The sequence below is a fragment of the Cavia porcellus genome, unplaced genomic scaffold, assembly GCF_034190915.1.
Source record: "Cavia porcellus strain 051 isolate PalLab524CR breed Dunkin Hartley unplaced genomic scaffold, mCavPor4.1 scaffold_2, whole genome shotgun sequence".
NCBI classification, from domain to species: domain Eukaryota; kingdom Metazoa; phylum Chordata; class Mammalia; order Rodentia; family Caviidae; genus Cavia; species Cavia porcellus.
Window position 1 is genome coordinate 130,523,086 of NW_026947485.1, and position 20,693 is coordinate 130,543,778.

At 35.3% G+C, this 20,693-nt stretch overlaps 1 protein-coding gene across 3 annotated transcripts in view; it reads right to left on the reverse strand.

The window, feature by feature from the left end:
• Positions 1–20,693, reverse strand: part of Skic3 (SKI3 subunit of superkiller complex) — a 77,449-nt gene that overhangs the window by 34,051 nt on the left and 22,705 nt on the right. For all 3 annotated transcript variants that reach the window (XM_003479446.5, XM_063245364.1, XM_063245365.1), the window contains 18 exons: positions 19,680–19,781; positions 18,805–18,944; positions 17,820–17,906; positions 17,622–17,725; positions 17,016–17,142; positions 15,770–15,949; positions 15,314–15,438; positions 14,179–14,432; positions 12,966–13,068; positions 7,777–7,953; positions 7,547–7,691; positions 7,337–7,415; positions 7,183–7,244; positions 7,013–7,069; positions 5,406–5,474; positions 4,242–4,316; positions 2,382–2,523; positions 140–233 (listed from right to left, as the gene is read on the reverse strand). In XM_003479446.5, coding sequence (XP_003479494.3) covers positions 140–233; positions 2,382–2,523; positions 4,242–4,316; positions 5,406–5,474; positions 7,013–7,069; positions 7,183–7,244; positions 7,337–7,415; positions 7,547–7,691; positions 7,777–7,953; positions 12,966–13,068; positions 14,179–14,432; positions 15,314–15,438; positions 15,770–15,949; positions 17,016–17,142; positions 17,622–17,725; positions 17,820–17,906; positions 18,805–18,944; positions 19,680–19,781 — 2,122 coding nt within the window. The remainder of the gene's footprint in view (positions 1–139; positions 234–2,381; positions 2,524–4,241; positions 4,317–5,405; positions 5,475–7,012; positions 7,070–7,182; positions 7,245–7,336; positions 7,416–7,546; positions 7,692–7,776; positions 7,954–12,965; positions 13,069–14,178; positions 14,433–15,313; positions 15,439–15,769; positions 15,950–17,015; positions 17,143–17,621; positions 17,726–17,819; positions 17,907–18,804; positions 18,945–19,679; positions 19,782–20,693) is intronic.

The window sequence follows — 20,693 nt, forward strand, 5'->3', positions numbered from 1 at the left end:
TACCACATTCTCTAAAACAGACTAATAACAAACAATGGAGGTCAAGGAAGGAGTCAGAACAGTTAGTACTTATTTCAAAGGAATGAGACTACATTTAAAGACTGATAAAACCACTGCCTTTTAATTCAACGCAGCTTACCTTTGGTACGCCTCTGCAGCTTCCTTTTTCAGTTGCAGATGTTCATTCAAGTACCCCAACATTGTGAAAGCTGGAGCATAATTCTGAATTCTTCCTGAAAATCCAGAAATACCTTTATTTTATATGTGCACACTGATGTGGTCCCAAAAATATTAGTTTTCCTTTTTTTCCCCAGTATTTTAAAAACTAAATGATCTACTAAGATCACTGACACTTTAAGAAAAATGGTCTAATTTTATATTGAATGCACTAGTAATTACATTATAACTCACTTTAATTACTGAATAACTTTTAATAGTTATATATGATTTCCAGTTATGAGTTCAGAGTTTAAACACTTTTATCCCTAAACTATAATACATTTGAAATTGAAAGGATATAACTGCATGTATGCTTAAGTGTATAGGATTGATACACAATATTACTAAGTTTTTGTTGGATGGTTGAACAGAACTGGTTGCAGTCTCACTGTTTGAATGTCCACTTTGTATGCTTCACTTTTGTAACTTGAACAACCATTTGTAAGAGGACAATATGTAATTATCAACTAGTGATTTCTTACTGTTTGTTTTTAAAATTAAGTGTTATTTCCACCCTTTTTCTGTTTTGTTTTGTTTTTTCTTTAAATAAAAAAAAATTTTAAAAAAAGAAATTGGAATTCATGTTATGGTTCTTATAACCATTGACAGTTATTAGAAAATTCAGTGTTTTGGCTAACTTTTAAGCTTTTCTGTGATTAAATTTATCAATGATTTCTCTTGATGGTTTGTTCCAATCCATGTATCTTTAAGAAAATATAGTTCAGTATTATCCAAAAGAAACAGAAGATAACATGGGGTCCAATGCAGCATTTTGTCTTTTTTTTTTTTTTTTGATCTTTTAGAAACAAGGTCTCACTGTGCAGTTCTGGTTGGTCTTGAACTCACTTTGTAGACCAGGTTGGCCTTGAACTTACAATAATCCTCCTGCTCAGCCTCCAGAGTTCTGGGATTATAGGTATGTGCCACCAGGCCCGTCAAATTTTGAAATTTTAATGTCAAAACATAATGTATCTACTAACACACACTGGAGAAAGAGAAACACATCTAATCTAGTCTACTTAAAAGTACTATTGGAAAGCAAGCTTTTGAACCCCTCAACTGTGTAATAAAGTACAATGGAGTCACATATTATATGATAGTTAGGCTCTAACACCAAAGTGTATGGTAAAGACCACAGTCAAAATTATTCCTGAGAAATCTCTACAGCTGCCATACAAGAAGATGATACTAAGTCAGTACAAGAAGATCCATGCCTTCACACACCAGGACACTCAAACCAAAATCAGCTGGACAAAAGATGGTCTGCATTCTCTCTCATAACACTCTATTTTCTGCTTCTGTTTTTCATTTATGTGTATTTTTCTATCAACCACACAGAGTTCAATTGGTTTACTGAGCATAGCATATGGATCACAGACATACTTTAAAAACCCAGCCCTACGTACTTTTTCCTGGTACCAGGGATCCAACTCACAACCTCACGCTTACCAGGTAGGCGCTTATGCTGCCAAGCCTCTGGCCCTGCAGCTATACATACTTTTTATACAGGGATGTATTTACTTTTTTTTTTTTGTTTTAATCGGTACCCCAGATCGAACTCACGACTGCCTGCTTGCAAGGCAGGTGCTTATGCCACTGAACTAAATCGCCAGTCCCAATGTATTTACTTTTTTAACTATCTAATTTTGCTGAATTTACCTCTGTGTAAATTCTTAACAAAACTTATTCATTTGGTAAGATGCACATTTCCTCAGCTCTAGGTAGTTATTAGACTTACTCATTTGGGCATAATATGGAAATATCTCAAAATTCTAAATTTGTAGATGAACTGCTTTCTTCTCTGTAAGTGTTCCAGACTAAAGTCATGTCTTAAAAATATCAATTTTAGAATAGTTAAGGTGGTTATACTAGTGATTTCTCTGAGCTCATTGAAGAGAAAGATTTGTGCTGGTATTGTTCAGAGAATTGAAGGCAGATGTCTTGTGCTATGGGTGAATGATTTAGAGATGACAATGTGCACTGTATGTAGCATTGTTGCCCCTGACTGATGTGTTTTGAAATTTTATTTTTTTCTCTTTGAAATAAAATGGATTTTTAAAAAGAATACCGATTTTAATTTGGAGCTAAATTAATTTTAATTTTTTTAAAGTGATTTCAACAGTTATTCAAAACATCTTGCTATTACACAAAAGGTACCTTACCCACATATTTACACAGAACAACTTGTGCTGCTGGGATAGCATTCATCTGGAGGATGTTGTACTGGTACAGTTCTGTTTCTCTGTTGCTTTTATCTTGCAGTGTTGTACAGACCCAATATGCATAACCTATTGCTCCCTCAGTCTAAAAGAAAGCCAAAATTAATGAGTGAATACCAAAAAAAAAAAAAAAATTAAGAAAAAAAAACAGTATACTTCAATACAATTAACACTGTCCCTTAGTCTTAAGTCAACTGTTCAATGTCTGTAAAGTCTCCACGAAGAAGCCTCACTAAAAACACACTTGACTTATTTGCCCCAGTCAAGAGGAGAAAGAGCAGAAACAGAGTCTCACCATTGAGTTACTTTTGCCCCTGCTGGCATCTTTCCCACAAGTCAAACCAGACTAATGAATTCTAAAACATTCTCATAAATAGTCTAAAATGTCAACCAATTCTAGGCCCTATCTCCATTTCCCCTTGGTGCTTTAAGTCTCTTTTCTACTCAACTGCTGCTACATCTATGAAATTTCAACATCATTTCTTCACCAGCTTGTGAATGCTGACAAGATAGACCAGGTAGAACTCTAGAAGACATGGGGTAGGCAGAGACCTTAGGAACAAAACTCCAATTGCACAAGAGCTATCAACGAATCAACAACTGGGATCTCATCTTATTAATAGGGTTTTAATAAGAGAGAAACCATCACGAGAGTGAAGAGATAATCCATAGTGTGGGAAAAATTTTTGCCAGATGTTCCTCACACAAAGGACTATCTAAAAAACATATAAAGAACTAAAAAAAGCAAGACTCTTTCACATTTAAAACCCTAATCCAAAAATGAGCATCTATAGACATTTCTCAGGTGAAGAAGCAGAGATGGCAAACAAATATATGAAAAAATGCTCAACATCATTGGTCATTTGAGAAATGCAAATTAAAACAACATTGAGATTCTATCTCACCCCAAAACAAAAGGCTATTATCAAGAAGTCAACCAACAACAAAAGCTGGTGCGGTTGTGGGAAAAAAAATAAAACTTCTCCACTGTTGGTGGGAGTGTAGACTGCGACCCACTCTAGAATCGGTGTGGACAGCCTCAAAAGTTCCAGTCAACCCTGCTATTCTCCTTCTTGCTATCTTCCCAAAAGAATGAAAAGCATCATATCATAGCCATTTATGCACACCCATGTTTATAGCAGCACAGTTTGTAATATGTAAATTGTGGGAACAACCCAAATGCCCATCAACTGAGGAATGACGATAAGGAAGATAGAGGCTTTTTATATAATGGAGTACTACTTTGCTTGCCATAAGAAGTATAATCTTAAGACATTTCTAGCTAAATGGATGCACCTTGAGGCCATTCTCTTAAGTGAAATAAATCAAACACACATGTAAATACCACATTGCTTCTAGGTGTGAGAAATTAGAAGTGTAAATAATGTGAAATAGGAAGAAAATGTTCAAATGGGAAGGGGAACTAGGAAAAGGAGAGAGGGAAAGGAAGAGAAAAGAAAAAATGATGAAAAAAAGTAAAAAATGGAAAAGTTTTGTAAATAAGGAGGGAAAGAGAGGTTGAAGGGAGGGTAGAGGAATGGGGGGCGAGAATCAAGTTATATCATTTACAGGCACAAATTCCCTAGAATGAATGTGATCATTATGAACACCTAAAATGTACCAATAAATTTAATATAAAAAGATGAAAACTAGAAGATCTTTAATGAAAAAATTTATGTTTCTAAGAAAGAATAAAGAGTAGAAATAACTATGGTCATTAACATCCTCTATGACATTCCATTCAGTTTTTAATAAGGATAATGCTTATTAAGGAATCCTCGGGGAGAATGTTCAGATTCTTACATGCATGTTGAGTTCTGTGGTATGCCTGAAGAGATCCATTGTGTCATAACTTCCGATCGTCTCTGCAATAAGAGCCTATGAAAGGAAAACAATGACTTAATGTTAAAGAAAAAAATCATGACGGTGATAATAAATTGACTCAGAAGAACCAAAGGATTATTAGCTGTGCTTAAACCCAAAGTTAATTTAAGTCTAATACGACTATTTTATTTAAATCTATCAATTACTGCCTGAAAAACTATTCTTAAGAACAAAAATACTTGCAAAGTAAAAACAGATACTGATCTACCAGGAGCAGAACTACTCTCTGTGGTATCTGGACCAACCAGTTTCATCATCATTATTTGGAGCTGCAGAAATGCAAATTGTTGGTTTTCCAGGGTCCAAGAGCCAACAATCAGTTAGCAATGGTAATAACACTGCTCCCAGTAGCTACCAACTTAATGGGAACAGGAGTTTGCTTTTCTAACTCAGCTTTTTCCACCAATTAACTAGAATTAGCCTAATGAGACAAAATAAATGTAAGAAATCTTGGATTAATGATTTTCTGATAGGAAAAATCATTAAACCAAAACGATCAACTGCTTACTAATTCATCACAATTACTCAACTAGGTAAGACACTGAAGTACATTGCTGCAAAGCACCTGTGTTCTCTGGTGAGAAAATTAAAATCCAGAGAAATGATATGTTAAGGTAAAATAGTGATAGACTCAGATTAGCAACCAACTATCTTGCTTCTTATCTGGCAATACAAAATATAAACATGGAGAAGGAAAAACACTCAAATGTGCCAAACTAAAGATGAAAATTTTCAGAAAACAAGAAAACGATAATCTTTGTAAATGTATATATTTTATAGATGTGAGTTAAACAGAATTCTGGATTTATTTTTTAGGTTCGTTAATACCAGATTCACAGTATCCAAAGGTTCTTCATTACAACCTTAAGTACAATGTGTAGGATCTCTAAGCTTCAGTTCTACATCTTTAAAAAGAATATGCTCCCAGCCACATCTCAAAGGCCTGACAATGGACTAACTGAATGCTGTCATGTCTGCAAAGAGCACATAGCAAGTCCTCGAGTGCTACCTATCATTATTGTTTTTGCAATTATTTAGATGACTAGGTTATTTATGTTTATTAATAACTGTTAAATATCTTACTTGTCCAATCCAGCACATTAAATAAGATGGATCAAGGGACTGAGCCATTTTGAAAGCTTCATGAGCTTGCTAGGAAAAAAAACAGGCAAGAAAATATCACATTGAGTAATTTTACAAACAATAGTAGAAATGCATAACATGAGAAAAAGAAAAGTCAATCATGTCATCATGGCTAACTTATCTGTTTAAGCACAATGGTTAGCAATGGGTAGTGCACGTTTCTCTACAGGTTAGGAGTTCTGGTCCTCAGGACAAAAACAATACAGGTGTCTGTCTCAGAACCTGCCCAACTTTTAAACAACCATATCTACATTTGCTAGCTAATGCTTTGAGGGTGTGATTAAGTAAAGCTGTATCTATTCCCTTTGCTTTAAGCTTAGCTGAAAGGATAGGAACTCACAACTAATAAAGTTCAAGATGTGGACTTGTTACTAGAGAGGGTGTCAGCACTAAGCAGTCAAGAAATCGAGAAGACAGCTCATCTGGATCATTAACTTGGAGGCCACCAAAAAGTAACTTATTGTTACATTCAGCTTTATACTGTGTGGTCCATTATCCCTTGTAGGGCAGGAAAGAAGCTTATTTGTCCAAGGAAAACAAGCTTGACAGCAACAAGCAGGCTGTGCTACAGTAAATTTACGTTTGTGCTGTATTACCTAAGAAGTTGCTTGATTTATAGCTTTAAAAAAAAAACACATTCACTTATTTGTTTTTTGTGCTGCTGCATATTAAACCCAAGGCCATGTGCCAGACAAGTGCTTAGTCTACCACTGTGTCACATATTTTAAAATTCCAGTTAAGTTCATCTTTCAATCTATTTACAATCTTCAAAAACCAGTCTTATCTGCAGTGAGTTATTTAACCTACGTACTCCTAGGAGTAATACGGAGCTTTTTAAAAGAATGAGATTCTGTGTTCGGCTCAAACACAAAACATTGCAGGTTGTGGTTGTTGTTTACAGTTATGTGAAAACTTCCAGTCTGACTTACAAACATGTTCCCAGATATTTAAGTTCCAGTTCTCTAATGTATAATTGCCCAACTATCACAAAATACATTCTGGTATTTAAAGGGATTGATATTCACGAAAGCCTAAACCTAACTCATATAGGTAAACGTTAAATTTCAGCTTTTAGAGAACAGCCACCCATCCCATCACCAACACATTCTACAAAGGATTTCTCTTACAGGAAAGAGAAAAACACTCAAATAATTCATAATGGAATTGTTTTTTAATCTCTAAAAATCATAGACATATAAAACCAAAAGTTGCCTTCTGTGAAGTGTCATGGGAGGAAAAATAAATCTTATGTACTCATTACTTAACACTAATCAATAGTATACGAGGGGCTGGGGATTTAGCTCAGCGGCATAAGTGCCTGCCTTGCAAGTGTGTGGTCGTGAGTTCGATCCCTGGTACCAATTAAAAAAAAAAAAAAAAAGGTTAAAAAAAAATAGTGTACGATCAGTTAACTAGCACGTTTGATAGTATACTAAGTAGCTGACAACGTCCAAAGTTTTTCTCCACAAAAAGCTGACCTATTACAAAGGGATAGTATGTAGAAAATGTTGCTTATATTTAATATGACAAACTGACAATATGTTTACCTCGATTTTTTCATTTGCAAGGTATAACACTCCCAAGTTGGTCCACGCGACAGCATTCTAGAAAACAACATATGTTTTTTTAAAAATAGGCCTTTTATACACTTGGGAGACTAAGACAGTAACACTGAACACTGAAGTTCTTTTTTGCACACAGACACACAGGCACTCACAATCTGCTCTGAGTGGATTGATTTGATGAAACAGTGTTGAGCGAGGGCATAATTTCCAATACCTGGAACAAACAAAATTTGAAGTAACTGTACTTTGTTACCTGAGAGCAATAATCTTCTAAAAATACTGAGAGGCTCATTATTCAGTACTCACCACTGTAACATGCAACCACACCAAGAGCGTTCCAGTACAAGTGGTTTTTACTGTCCAGTCTCACTGCCTTTTTCAGACACTGAAAGAAAATTAAATGAGATTAATTTTTATTTCTTGGAATATCAGCATTTACATCAAGTTAAATCTTTCAAACGAAGCACTTAGTTTCTTTTTTTTTTAAGTTTATAAAAACTTTCTTAAAACCATTACCTGCAAAGATTTCTCTAGCAGTTCTTTAAGATCACTCATGTTGTTGCCTGTTTCTGCTAAATGTTGTGCTTGGCGATAATAATTAATTCCAAGATCACACCACGTGTTGGAAGTAGACATCAGTTTTAGTGCACGGCCATAACACCTGAGGAAAGGAAAAGTGAATTCGTTGTTTGGTTGTAATATCCTAATTCGACTTGAATGGATTAACTGGTGTCTTTGTAAATTACCTTCCTCCGAGATGGAGCAGCTCGTTTTTCTTTAACATCTGTTTCCCTTCTTTCTGACCCAGAAGGACACCTAAAACATTAACATTCACTTTCGATGGAGAAACAGCATAGAGACTGGTACAAGCATCCCCAACCAGCTTCCAAAGGCAGGACGCATCAGCTCGGTACTGCAGAGCCCTGAAAGAACAGTGTGTTCTTAAAAATCATTTCTCAAATACATGACAGTTTAGCTCTCTCATTATTACTGATAATTAAAACAAAACTTGTACATGCAATCCTGAGTAAGCCTACTTCCTTAATTAAGCTCTATGGAGGCTGCACTAATTATACACTATCACCTCCCTAACAGGAAGATAAGGGAAAAAAGAAGGGGGGAAGGAGGTTAGAATCATCTTATGTGCCAGAAATTTTGTGGTTTTTTGGTACTCTTCACCATTTTTGTTAAAAATAGCAAAAATCAAATAAGTAAGCAAAACCTTTTCTACGTCATTTATTTTTAATGCTCTTTTTGTTTAAGCAACCAACAAAACAGTAAAGTACCTACTTTATAGTTGATTACTGTAAATGCAGGTTTTTGCTGTTAGACCTTCCCTCAAATAAAGTAATGTATCAAATGTATTGGGTGATCCAAGGGACTTTCAGTCTGAGACCGAAACTAAATATCTAAACATGTAAAGATCCACATTTACAGAAGCAAGTAAGGACACACTGAGCTGACAAGCTCAGAAATATGAATTACACAGCTAGAGGACACTTGTTTCTAGAATGAGAAAAATCAGAGATACGCTTATCTTCATTTTTAAAGCTTTTATAAGTAAAACACCAATTTCATATAAGCTAAGCCTCTATACAATCAGTTATTGCGATTGCTATGTCACAAACAGATGGACCAGCACATCTGAAATTTTTCACAGCCTTTCCTGAGGAAATCCAGTCAAAAATCATTTCCCAATGTCTTCCTAAGAAATTAATTATTTCAGGAATGATTGAAAAATCCACTGTGAAAGAAGGAAGGACAACAACTATCTCAAAGTCCTTTAAAAATCTTAGCAAAGTTTCTAAAGTTGAAAGCATGAAAGGAGAAAGAAAAACAAATCAAGGAGGTAACAAAAAAAAAAAACTTCTGTCCTTTTAAGTTCAACAAACAAACCAGCTCTAAAGTAAACTAATTCTATCACCCTTATCTAGAATTGAATATAAATCGGAAGATTATGATTTCTAAGCATTTTATATTTACCTTATACCTAACTGGTTGTGAGTGCTACGTTATCCAGAATAGAACTTCTCGTGCTCAGGAAGGCAACACTCGTAGCTTATTCTCATTCGAAGGGTCTACAGTTACTCTTTGATACCAGTTTAAACATAGCATGCCCACTTTACAGTAAACTTCCTCTCTGAGAGACACATATGTTTGTATTTACAAATATATGTATACATATATACACATACAGCTGGTGGGGCAGCCCAAGGGTTAAAAACAGGACCTGCGCACTGAGCCACACCAGGCCTTTTTATTTATTTATGTATTATTCTTTTTTGAGATAGGGTCTTACGAAGTTGCTACATTGCCTAGACCGGGTCTGAACTTGGGATCCTCCTGCCTCAGCGTTGCAGAGTGTTGGGAATACAGGCATGTACCATGATGCCTGGGACTGGGGAGAACTACTATTATGTGAAACTTAAAAAGCAGCAAAAAAAAAAAAGCTCTGCAAGAGAAAGAGTGAGATACCAAAGGAGTAGAAAACAAGAGATGATAACTTGGAAAAGAAAGATGTTTCAAGAGCAAAAAATCTCAAATGTATGTCAAACGTGTGGACTTAATTTCCGAGCCAATTTTTTTCAGTACGGGCTACTGAACCCAGGTCACTGGACATGCCGGGTACTGTGCTCCCCAGCAAAGTGCTCTAACGCTGGGCCACACTTCAGCCCATTGTTATTTTGAGACACAGCCTCTGTAAGCTACCCAAGCTGACCTCACACTCGCAATCCTCCTGCCTCAGGGTCCTGAGTAGCTGGAACACAGAAGAGCACCACTGCGCCCCATGACAAGTGGGGCTTTCTAAAGTCATCTGCACTAATAACACTGCTAGTGAATCTGCATGAAGGAATTAGTCGATTTACACTTCTATAAGATACTAGATTAACTCAAATTTTGCTGCTCCTTTTCTTACTAGACACACTATTTTTTCTTAGTTTCTCATCAGGAAGAATCTGTCTTCCCCTCCCCTTCAGCCCCACTAGCGGCCTGTCCACAACATATACAGCACAAGGCACACCATATCCCACTGGGTTCCGATTAGAGATACTCCCACTTTCTGGTCTCTAGAACAAAACACTAACAGGAGGTATTGATCCCAAAATACAACGTGTTTTTAAATTTTTAAAAATATTAGAGTAAAGGACCCACTGCTATTCATTTCCCTCAAGCACCCTCCCTCCCTTCAAACACACATGCCTCATCCCTCTTGGCTACTTTCTGAAGCAGTTCTGCAAGTCCTCTTCTGTAAGTGTTTCTAATTGCACTGGCATGGCTGCCTCAGTGTCACAGATCAACTCAAAACATTTATTATTCTGTGACCATTCTGACTTTAGGGAAGAGCCAGAAGTTGCCAGATGCAGTAAATAAGGAACACCACAATACATTTATGAGCCCACCTTTCCCCTGAATGGCATTCAGCTGAACATTCAACATGTTTTTGATGAGATGGCACGGAGACACTTTCAAAGGAGATGAGAAAAGTGTGCTCAAGATTAAGAGGGAAATTTTTTTTTTAATTTAAAGTGAAAAAAAACAAAGCAATAAAAGGATACAAGTACAGAATTTCAAGAAAAAAATATACAGTAAGAAATCACTAGTTAATAGATTACATATTGTCATCTTAGAAACAGTTGTCCAAATTACAAAATTAAAGCATACAAAGTGGACATTCATACAGTGAGATTGCTCACAGTTCTGTTCAATGATCCAAAAAAACCTCAGTAATATAGTTTTCTATCCTACACAATTAAAAATATACATGCAGGTATATCCTTTAGGTAACTTTCTTTTCTTCTCTTTTTTACAATAACAATTACACTTTTTGGGTTTTATTACTCCCATAGTTCTTATTACTTTTTTTTGAAGAGAATAAAACCAAATGTGACAAAACAAAACAGAGTCAGTTAGAAGAGAAGGATGGACATAGTATATGATGCAAAAATAGAATACCAGGTGATCAAAAATGATTATCATTATGCCTCTTGCTATCTTGAAAAGAGTTGCCCATATCATCAGGTATAATAGAATTGAACAAAAAAGTACAGAACAAGACCAATAAAACCTACACTGGAGACCTTACAGGATTTCAGAAGAAGATAATAGTCAAACCATAATGGGCATCATAGGAAATCGTATTGCCTTCAAAGTGGTTGCCTATACCCTCAAACTTGATACTATCAAACAAAACAGAATATAGTAAAACTAGACAGAACAAGATGGGGAGAGCAATACTGGGGTACAAATCAGGTTAATAGGAAAACAAAAAAGTTACTGTAATATATCCCGCTATTTTTTAGTTTAGTTTTCCCTTAATTAAAAAATAAGAAAAAATAAATTAATTTTAAAAAGTGGGAGATTGAGATAAAAGAGGCCAGAGTAACAGAACAACACAGGTCAGAACCGAACAGTTTAAGAATCACTGTGTTTCACCACCAGATAACCTGACATAATAGTAGTCACCATAGTGTCTCTCTCCTTGAATTATTTGAGTATAACTTCGTATACTATAGCATCAAACCTTAAGACAGTGTGAAGCCATTCAAGAGAATATAAGAATTACAGGGTATTTAGAACCAGCTAACAGAAAACGAACAACAGTTTCTATATTATCTCTTTGCCTATAAAAAATTATGTTTATACTATCACATATAGTAAAATATAATAAGATACAACATGTTAAAACCCATGGAAACCGATGAACAACAGCTTGATGGAACTTCAAGACAAGATGATATTAAATCAGCACTAGCTATTATGATGTCTTGTTTTCTTTAAAATTGCTATTTGTACTATCACAGACAATAAAATCCAACAACCCAGATTAAAACAATTTCAATTAATGAGTGAAAACATTATATGGCTTCAAACCAATATGATTGGGAATCATGATTACCACATACTTTTATGTATTCTTATCATTTCTTATACTAGGGAAACTATTCGGTATTTATACATGTGAGTTTGATTTAGCTCACTTATGAGTATGGTCTCAAGCTGCGTCCATTTATTTATAAATATCTCAATGTGATCATTCTTTATAGCTGAGTAGTACTCCATTGTATAAAAATACCACAACTTTTTTATCCATTCCTCAGTTGTCGGACACTTAGGTTGTTTCCAAGATCTGGCTATTACAAATTGTGCTGATATAAACATGGGTGCACTTATATCACTGTGGTATGATGCTTTCAGTTCTTCTGGGAATATGCCTAGGGGAGGAATAGCTGGGTCAAATGGGGCTTCCAATCCCAGCTTTCTGAGAAATCTCCAGATTGACCTCCACAATGGTTGTGCCAGTCTACACTCCCACCAGCAGTGCAGGAGAGTTCCTTTTTCCCCGCAGCCTCTCCAGCATTTGTTGTTGGTGGTTTTCTTGATCTGGGCCATTCTTTTAGGAGTGAGATATCTCAGTGTGGTTTTAATTTGCATTTCTCTAATACTAATGATGATGAACATTTTTTCATATATTTATTTATCTATTTGTATTTCTTCATCTGAAAACTGTATATTCATCTCAGATGCCCATTTTTGGATTGGGTCTTTGAATTTTGGGGGTCTGATTTTTTTTAATTATTTATATGTTTTAGATAGAAGTCAAGAGGGGAATGTTTTGAGGGAGCTGATATCAATGTGGTTTACCGTAATAAATATTTTTAGTTTAACAATATTTTTTATCATCCCCGTACATGGTGTCAGAGCTACTGCCCCACTAGCAAATTACTTCTTTCCTGTTCTTACACCCAGCAAGCCAGGCAGGACAAACAGCACAAGAAACTGCTTCTTTTCAGCAAGTACAAAATTAATACAGTGTATGTTACAGAAGTGATTGGTTAGTCTGTCACTAACTGAATAAGTCATAGAATAAACATAGAATTCTTTTCTAAATTTAGCTATTTAGCTAAACATAATGAGTAATAACAATAATACTAACCATGTAAAATATTCCAGTGATTTTTCTATGTAGTCTACAGCTTTTCCATCAAGATAATCAACTAAAGCTGCTTTTGCCATCATAAGATGGCATTCGCCCAAACCTAAAATCAGATAAATTTGTAGCTTCATTAAAATATAAAAAATAAACTGCAAACAAACATATTGCTGTTCTTTTAATGTCACTTTTTAGTACACAGATGTTATGGTATTTTATAAAATGATCTTGGATACATTAGTAAGGGATTGCAGTGTCAGGGTTCTGCCAGAATAAATATGCACTAAAGTGATCTGTAATCCCTAAGAATTTCCTGGGCTTTGAGAAGGTTACTTACCTCTAATACTTCAGCTCTGACAGTGGGGATATAATCTAAATGTCACTCTTAATCACACAACTCTTGGGAAATGATTTCATCTTTTATATTAAAATAGGTATAGAAATCTAAACTGTAAGAATTAAATGAAACGGTGATTTCCTAAAGCACCTAGAAAGCACTTTATAAACCCGATTACTCCTTTTGAAGGAAGGCTTTACAAAATTAAAAGAAAAACAGAGTGAGAAAAAGCTAGATTTTAAGCCCTTAGTTATGGGTTACTCAAAACCAACCTCAACTGTTTATTTAAAACACGGAAGGAAATGGGGGGAAATGTATATATATGGACTTCAGGCTTTTTTAAAAATGTTAAGACATTTTCATAAAAAATTTAGGTTATAGATACTCGTTTTTTCTTTTATATCAAAAAATAATTTAAGAAATAGGTATCTATGAAGGAACTGAAACAAGCTGAGAATTACAAAACAAGTTCCCGCTAAAGTTTAAAAAATATTTTAAATGAGTTTTTATAAAACTCATTAAGTATTAAGTATTTATAAAACTCAAACGTATTAAGGTATTTGGGAGCTATACTGAATTATCAAAATATAAGAACAGAAAAACTGCTTTTAGAGGTCCTTTTCTAAGTCCAAATAGTTACTATGACACTTGTCTAAAAGTGAATCTATCATGTTACCATTTCTAAACTGTTAGGAAATAAAAGCTGACTTTTTTTATATCCAAATATGTACAACCTACACCATAAGCAGACTGTATCAGATGCTTGCTGTTGACTAACGAAGTTGTTTTCCACTTGTTTAACACATTTATGCATGAATTTTACTCAAGATTTTGTATTTCAGTATCATAAAGTCATTGAAGCTACTAAAAAGAAATTACCTTTCAGAGCAGGCACGTAATCTTCTTTCTCTTTAATGATCAGCTGGTACTGAGCTATGGCCTCCTTATACTTGCCTAGAGTTTGCTGTATTGCTGCAACCTTAAACACACTGTATGTGGACTTTGGGTTCAGCTCACTGGCTTTTGTGAAGGACTTCAAGGCTGTTGTGTAGCCACCTCTGCTTAAGTAGGCCTCTCCCAAAGACTCCCAGCAATTGAAATCTTTTGGGTCTGCCCTTAATGCTGCCTGTAAACTAAAATTTTAAGAAACAATAAGGGAATTAAAGTAATAGAACCATGTTCACACCTGAAAGAAAATCAGAAATAATTCCAGCACATGTATCTATAACTTCTTATATTTATAAAAGTACTATTTAAAACAGGTATACTTGTTCCTTTTATGACCTGAATTTTAATACTAAGTCGCTTTATTACAACTTCAGAATAAATAGGAACAAAATACATTTTTGGAAAAGTGCTGACCAAAATTTCTTTTTCTTGATTACCTGGAACAACTCCAGTTTTCTACCTTACCAAGACAGGGATGGACATCTCAGTTTGCCTCATGGGTCCATAAGCCCCACTACCAAATCTTTCTACTAAATGGAAATATCACACTAAAACATATGAATAAGAGGCATGATTTAAGTTTTAGTCAAATTCCATTTTTATGAAAATTTCAAAATGCCTAGACATTAGCATAAATTAGAAATGACTTTATCTTGAGTTGATTCTATTTTATTTACCCTGACATACAGTTTACACAAATGACTAAAATTAATCACATACGAGCTGCCCCAAATGCCCTTCAATGTCTCCCTTGCCGAAAACAGTGAATGTGTATGGAAGAACAAGAAAAATTTTTACTTATAATTTCTGGCAAGGATCAACCTACTATGTGTGTGACACTAGGAAGACTTGCTCTCATGAGGCTGGCCATCTCCTTAACAACAGCACACACATTTTTCAATTCCGCCTTATAGTCAGTGCTAATCAATCACAAAAAAGTTTGCTGCTTCTTCCCTCAAAATGCAACCTAGTGAGAAGCAGCTTTAAAGGTCATTTGGGATGTAAGTGAAGTCCCTTTTAAGGAACCATGATGGTACCCTAACAGGAGCAGAACCAGGAGCCTTACTCAGCCACTGCTTGGGAATGCTGACCAGCTTTCAGGTAGTGCAGACCCCGTCTCAGCCAGGCCCACTTTGCCGTTCCAGCGCTCGCCTTCTGAGTTACTGTCGTTAAGATGGCTAAGGCAGTCTCCTAGTAAGAAAATTAGTATTTGAGGTACAGAGCATCAAAAACAAAACATCATCAACATAAAGTAAACAAACATTTTCATTTCGCACTTTCAGGTTTTTAAATCTCAGGTTGGTATATAACAAACTCATTTCAATAATAAGTGATGAGTAATTTAATATCTGCCAATGAAGAGGAAAATTAACCTATTTATATGTGGTGGTAAAAACATGTCTGTTACATCTGCAAAGAAATATAAAAAAGTAATGGCAACTCAAGAATATGTATAAAAGTATTTCTAGTAATATACTTGGAGATTAACAAAACCAGAAAGACAAACGGTTGTTAGGCGTACCGTATCCTCAAGCTCCACACTTAGGTCAACGGCTGCAGCTCCAGATTCAGTATCAGTGTCATCCAGTTCGAAAGCTTTTCTGTAGCAACCACGGGCTCTGTTTTTATCTCCTGCTACATCTTTGTAGTAATGACCTAAATAGCAGAAAACTTTGCCCATGTATGTGTCCAGTCTTGCAGCCTTTAAAATAAATATTAATGACAGAAAATAAAAGTTCTTTTAGATGAGATATCTTTAAAAACAAAATGAAATATAGAGCACAGATTAAGGGAAAAAAAGAAAAATTTCATGAGATACATTAAAAATCCACTTTTCCTGATGATTTTGATATACAGCAAACTGTGAAAGACCCTAAACAGAGAAGTTATGTTGGGGAAGCTGCTCTGAGTAAATTTGTCATTCAGAATAGTTGAACACGCATGTGAAGAATTGTAGAACATCTCAGCCATCTACTTTCACGTCTTCCCTTTTTGTATGCAAAGTAATAAATAGTAAGATTCAACCTAAATTCACTTGGAAGAGCTCTTCCAGAAAGCAGTAATAAAAATTCCAGTGCACAAGAGAACACTGTGTCACAGCTTGATTGGTAACATTATTTTCTTTTTAGTGGAATATAAAGTATTAGTTTGTCATAAAAAAGTCAAAATTTCCTTTAATGTAAAATTTAAAACAGACGTAAAAGCTGGCTGTTAATTGCTTACAGGAAGTGCACTGAAGTGTAAACCATGACTTCTTTGGTAAAAGAAACAAAAATGTTAAACTAAAAAAGGTAAGAAGTAAAACATCTGGATTCACATACCTATAATGGAAAAACCTACAAACGATATTGTTTTTCAAAGCAATTTTGTTCACTTTCTTTTTTTTTTTTTTTTTTTAAGACAGAGTCTTGCTATGCAGTTCAGGTTGGCCTTGAGCTCACTTTGTAGCCCAGGCTGGTCTCGAACTCGCAATGATCCTCCTGCCTCAGCCTCCCCTCGAGTGCTGGGATTACAGGCATGATTACTATGCCTGGCTCTTTTGTTCATTTTCTATAATACACATTTCTGGAAAAGTAACTCTTATACCTGTACAGTTTTAATTTTCTCCTTGAAAACCCAAATGACATTTTCATAAAACCTTAAATGTGAGAAATGATACACACACAAAAAAAGTTCAGTCAAGAGTAGTTTTAAATACTGAGTTTATATGATTCCTATTTATGATTTTATAGTGAATAGTAAAAACTAAATGGCAGCATTTGTTTTACCTTTAGAAAGTGGGTAAGAGCCTTTCCTTTATCTTTTCTTGTTTCTTCACCCATGAGCCAGTACGTTAACCCAAGCTGGTAATGATACTCAGCCACTTCAGCATCTTTCTCAATTGCTATCTGCAAACTAAGTCACCGAAAGGGAGTAAAAAGGAATATTAAAATAAAATTTAAAGTATTTATATCTAAATATATCTAAAATGTAGCAGACTCCTAGTTAGCACTATCAAACTTGGAGTGATTCAAGATACCAAATTAGAAGTCACTACTAGGATTTAGACTGTAACAAGAAGAAAATGATTTGTTTTTTAAAAAGAGCTTTAAAAAGCAGTAGCCTTTCAGCATGACCACGTGCTGTTTGCCGCATATGCCAACCACTACATCCACTTACTGAACACTACGATCAGTTAATAGGATTCTAGATCCTTCAGTGAATTTTTTATAGTTAACTGTGTAACAAGTGAAATACCTTTCTTAAAACAGTGACTTAAAAAGCTTTCAAACCGCACCTTCATCAAGGTCAGTTGATCAGGCTCATATTGAACTTGTGAGAAGTGCAATAAACTCAGATGTGACCAGATTTATGAGCAACCTATATATCCTTACCACTTTTCTGCTTGTAGATAGTCCTTTTTGGCAAAATGAATCAAAGCCTCGAGGGCATGAGCTTCAGCTAGGTTGGGGTGAGACAAGAGAAGGTCTTCCATAATCTACAAAGTAGATATCTGTCAATTTTACATTCGCATAAAGTTGATTTTTAACTGCTAAAAAATTACTTTAAGTTAAAAAAAAAAAAAGACTAACCTTTGTAGCTTCATCTAATGAGCCCTTGTTCAGATAGGCCAAGCTTTTCAGAACCAAAAGTCCTGGGATATTATTTGCATCTGAAACCTAGAAAATAGTTGTAAGTGATTTTATGATATAGTATGACAAATGTCCTGTGGTCAGTCTGCAGTTTTCTGCCTCAAATCTGGACTCTTAGTTCTTTAAGAAACTTCTCATTTTGTTTTTTTTGTAAGAAAAAGATTTCTATAATGAATCACCCAAAATCAGAAAAGAAAGGCAAGTAGAAAATGAGATATTAGGTCTTAAAGTATGCTAATAGTTGTAATTTTAAAGAAATACAAAATTATGATATTTGAAGTATAAAACAATAATTTCAGAGAGGCCTTTAAAATTTTTAAAAAAACCCACAATCATTTAGAAAAACTCAAAACCTTGCAAAACACTGTGATATAATGTAAATCTTACACAAAAACATAGTCTTTGTTTGAAGAAACTCAGGTACAATGTTGTTATAATTAATAATTTACCTGTTCCACTTTTTTCACTAATTTTCAAATGGCTTGAACCAAAAGAGTAAAAAACAGTCTATTGCCTCAACAATCAATCTTTCTTTGAATGAAAGAAACAATATTCTCTGCCATAAAGCTATCAGATCCTAAATTAATTCTGTCAACAATCTGTTAAACATTTATGGAGGAAAATATTTGTAATCCCAAATAGTACTCAAAAAGTAATAACCAAGAGGACAAAAAGATGAGAGAATAAGACTCAGACTAAAACTAAAGGAAGAAATTGCATCATATGAAGACCGCATAGGTACTTAAAGTTAGAGGTAAAACAAATAGTTCCCAAGTATGAGAATGATTAATCCAGGAGCAGATATGGTACATTCACAACCCTAATCCAAAATTTGAGTAAGTAAGTATGTGGTGGAGAGAGACGGTTTTTACCTGCTTAGATAGGAACTGATTAGAGGGAAAACCTGAGGGAAAGACTACCTTACCTGATCAAGAGTACGAATCGCCTCCTCCGAAGATTCTGAGTCTGAGAGTTTAATCAAAGCCTCTGCTTTCAGACAAAGACAAGGATTCTTCTGACGGAGGCTGCTGCCAGGAACACCAGCATCATCTATGTTTTTCAGAGCTGACAAAATTAAGGACACCTGAGTCAAGACAATCCCTTCACTTTTTTTTTTTTTTTTAAGGATGAAATAAACAGCAGACACAGTAAGTTTAAATTTCTAAAACAATATACTTGAAAAATAATTTCAAGATAATTCAAATTCTCTGAACTTCTTATAGAATGATCTAAATTTAAAGCAGAAAATATGTGAATCTAAAATCTACTGTCACACTGACATAATAAAATTGAAGATCCTGAAACACAGCCAATGATTATCTATATCTGTTACCTAATAAAGGTCGGCCCTTAGCTAAATTATCTGTGACACAGCAAAGTAACGATACCGGAAAGGGAAATCAGTTAAATTAGAATGAGTGTGGGTAAACATTTTTCAGTTACACAAGCTTGGCGACAAGCTGGATCCGGAGCAGAGAACCACCTTTTATCACACTCCCAAAGGCTCCAAGATGCCTAAGACTTTCTTTATCCCTGTCAGAGTAATGAAGAATTCATGGAAGTCCTGCGCACACCAGGAACACACCATCCAGCCCTAAATTGGCGATATCAATATTCAAATGTGGGAAAACTTTGATAAGTGCTTGATGCTATTTTAAAAATAAACACACTAGTATGCATGCATGCTGATTTGGTATTTATTTAACCTCAGCAATTTAAAATGCAAAAGGAAAGTATATAAATTTTCTGTTGGCCATTTTCATGAGTAAATCCCAAAATGTCAACAACAAAAGAAAATACCTTGATTGCAAGAAAGAACAGCTTCCTTAGGTCTATGCATTTTGATCTGGGCTTTTGCCAGATGGTACCATCCATGTGTGCAGAGAGGGCGTGCCTCTAACCCTAGGATAAAAACAATCTTGAAAATGAAGGATTCCTTGATTACCAGATGAATGAGATCACTGTCTTCTCTCCCACTCTGACCCCTCCTTTCTTCCTCACATCTCTCATCTAATCAATCACAAAGCCACCCTGACTCCACTTCTGGTCCATTCCTCTCCACTGCTCTCTGCCTCCACCAGCACCCTTCAGTTCAGATCACTACCATTTTTAGCCCAGAACACTGCAAGGGCCTGCCAGCCAATGTGCCTCCATGTTTCTAAAAGGGAGGTGGAAGGAGATGAAAAAAGAATTAAGATACGGACACGAACCAAGTCCACACAAGGAATGCAATCATTAAGTAATGCAAACATGTTCTAAGAAAAAATAAAAACTGCAAACAAAGACAAATCAGATTATGAAATTCCATTGCTTAAAGCCTTTCACTGGTAGCCACTGCCCTCGGGATAATGTTCAGACTCTCCACCATGGTTTGCAAGGCCTTTCTCCAGCGTCACTTCCTGCGCCACCCTGAACCCTTACTACCCACAGACTTCTGAACAACAGTTTTCCTCTTACCTCCAGTTATTTCACAGCTTTATCTCTTGTCCTAAAATGTTCCTTCCACCACTTTCATCCGTTTGCCTAGTGCATACTTGTCAGGCAGATCCCACTTTGAATATAGATACGAGAAATACCATACCTAGGGTAAGCCTTCCTAAAATTATCCACTTTTCAAGTGAAAACACTAAGAAGTCACAGAATGCTTAATTAACTTTTCTAAAGTCTTGAAATCAGTGAGTGGAAGAGTTGGAATTCACACCTAATCAAACTCCAGGGTACACAGGTACATTTTTTCCTACCATCTTAGAAACTCCCTTAGAGAAAGAAAGACTCCGAGATCAGTGCCTACAGACTACGTTACAATGTCCCCTC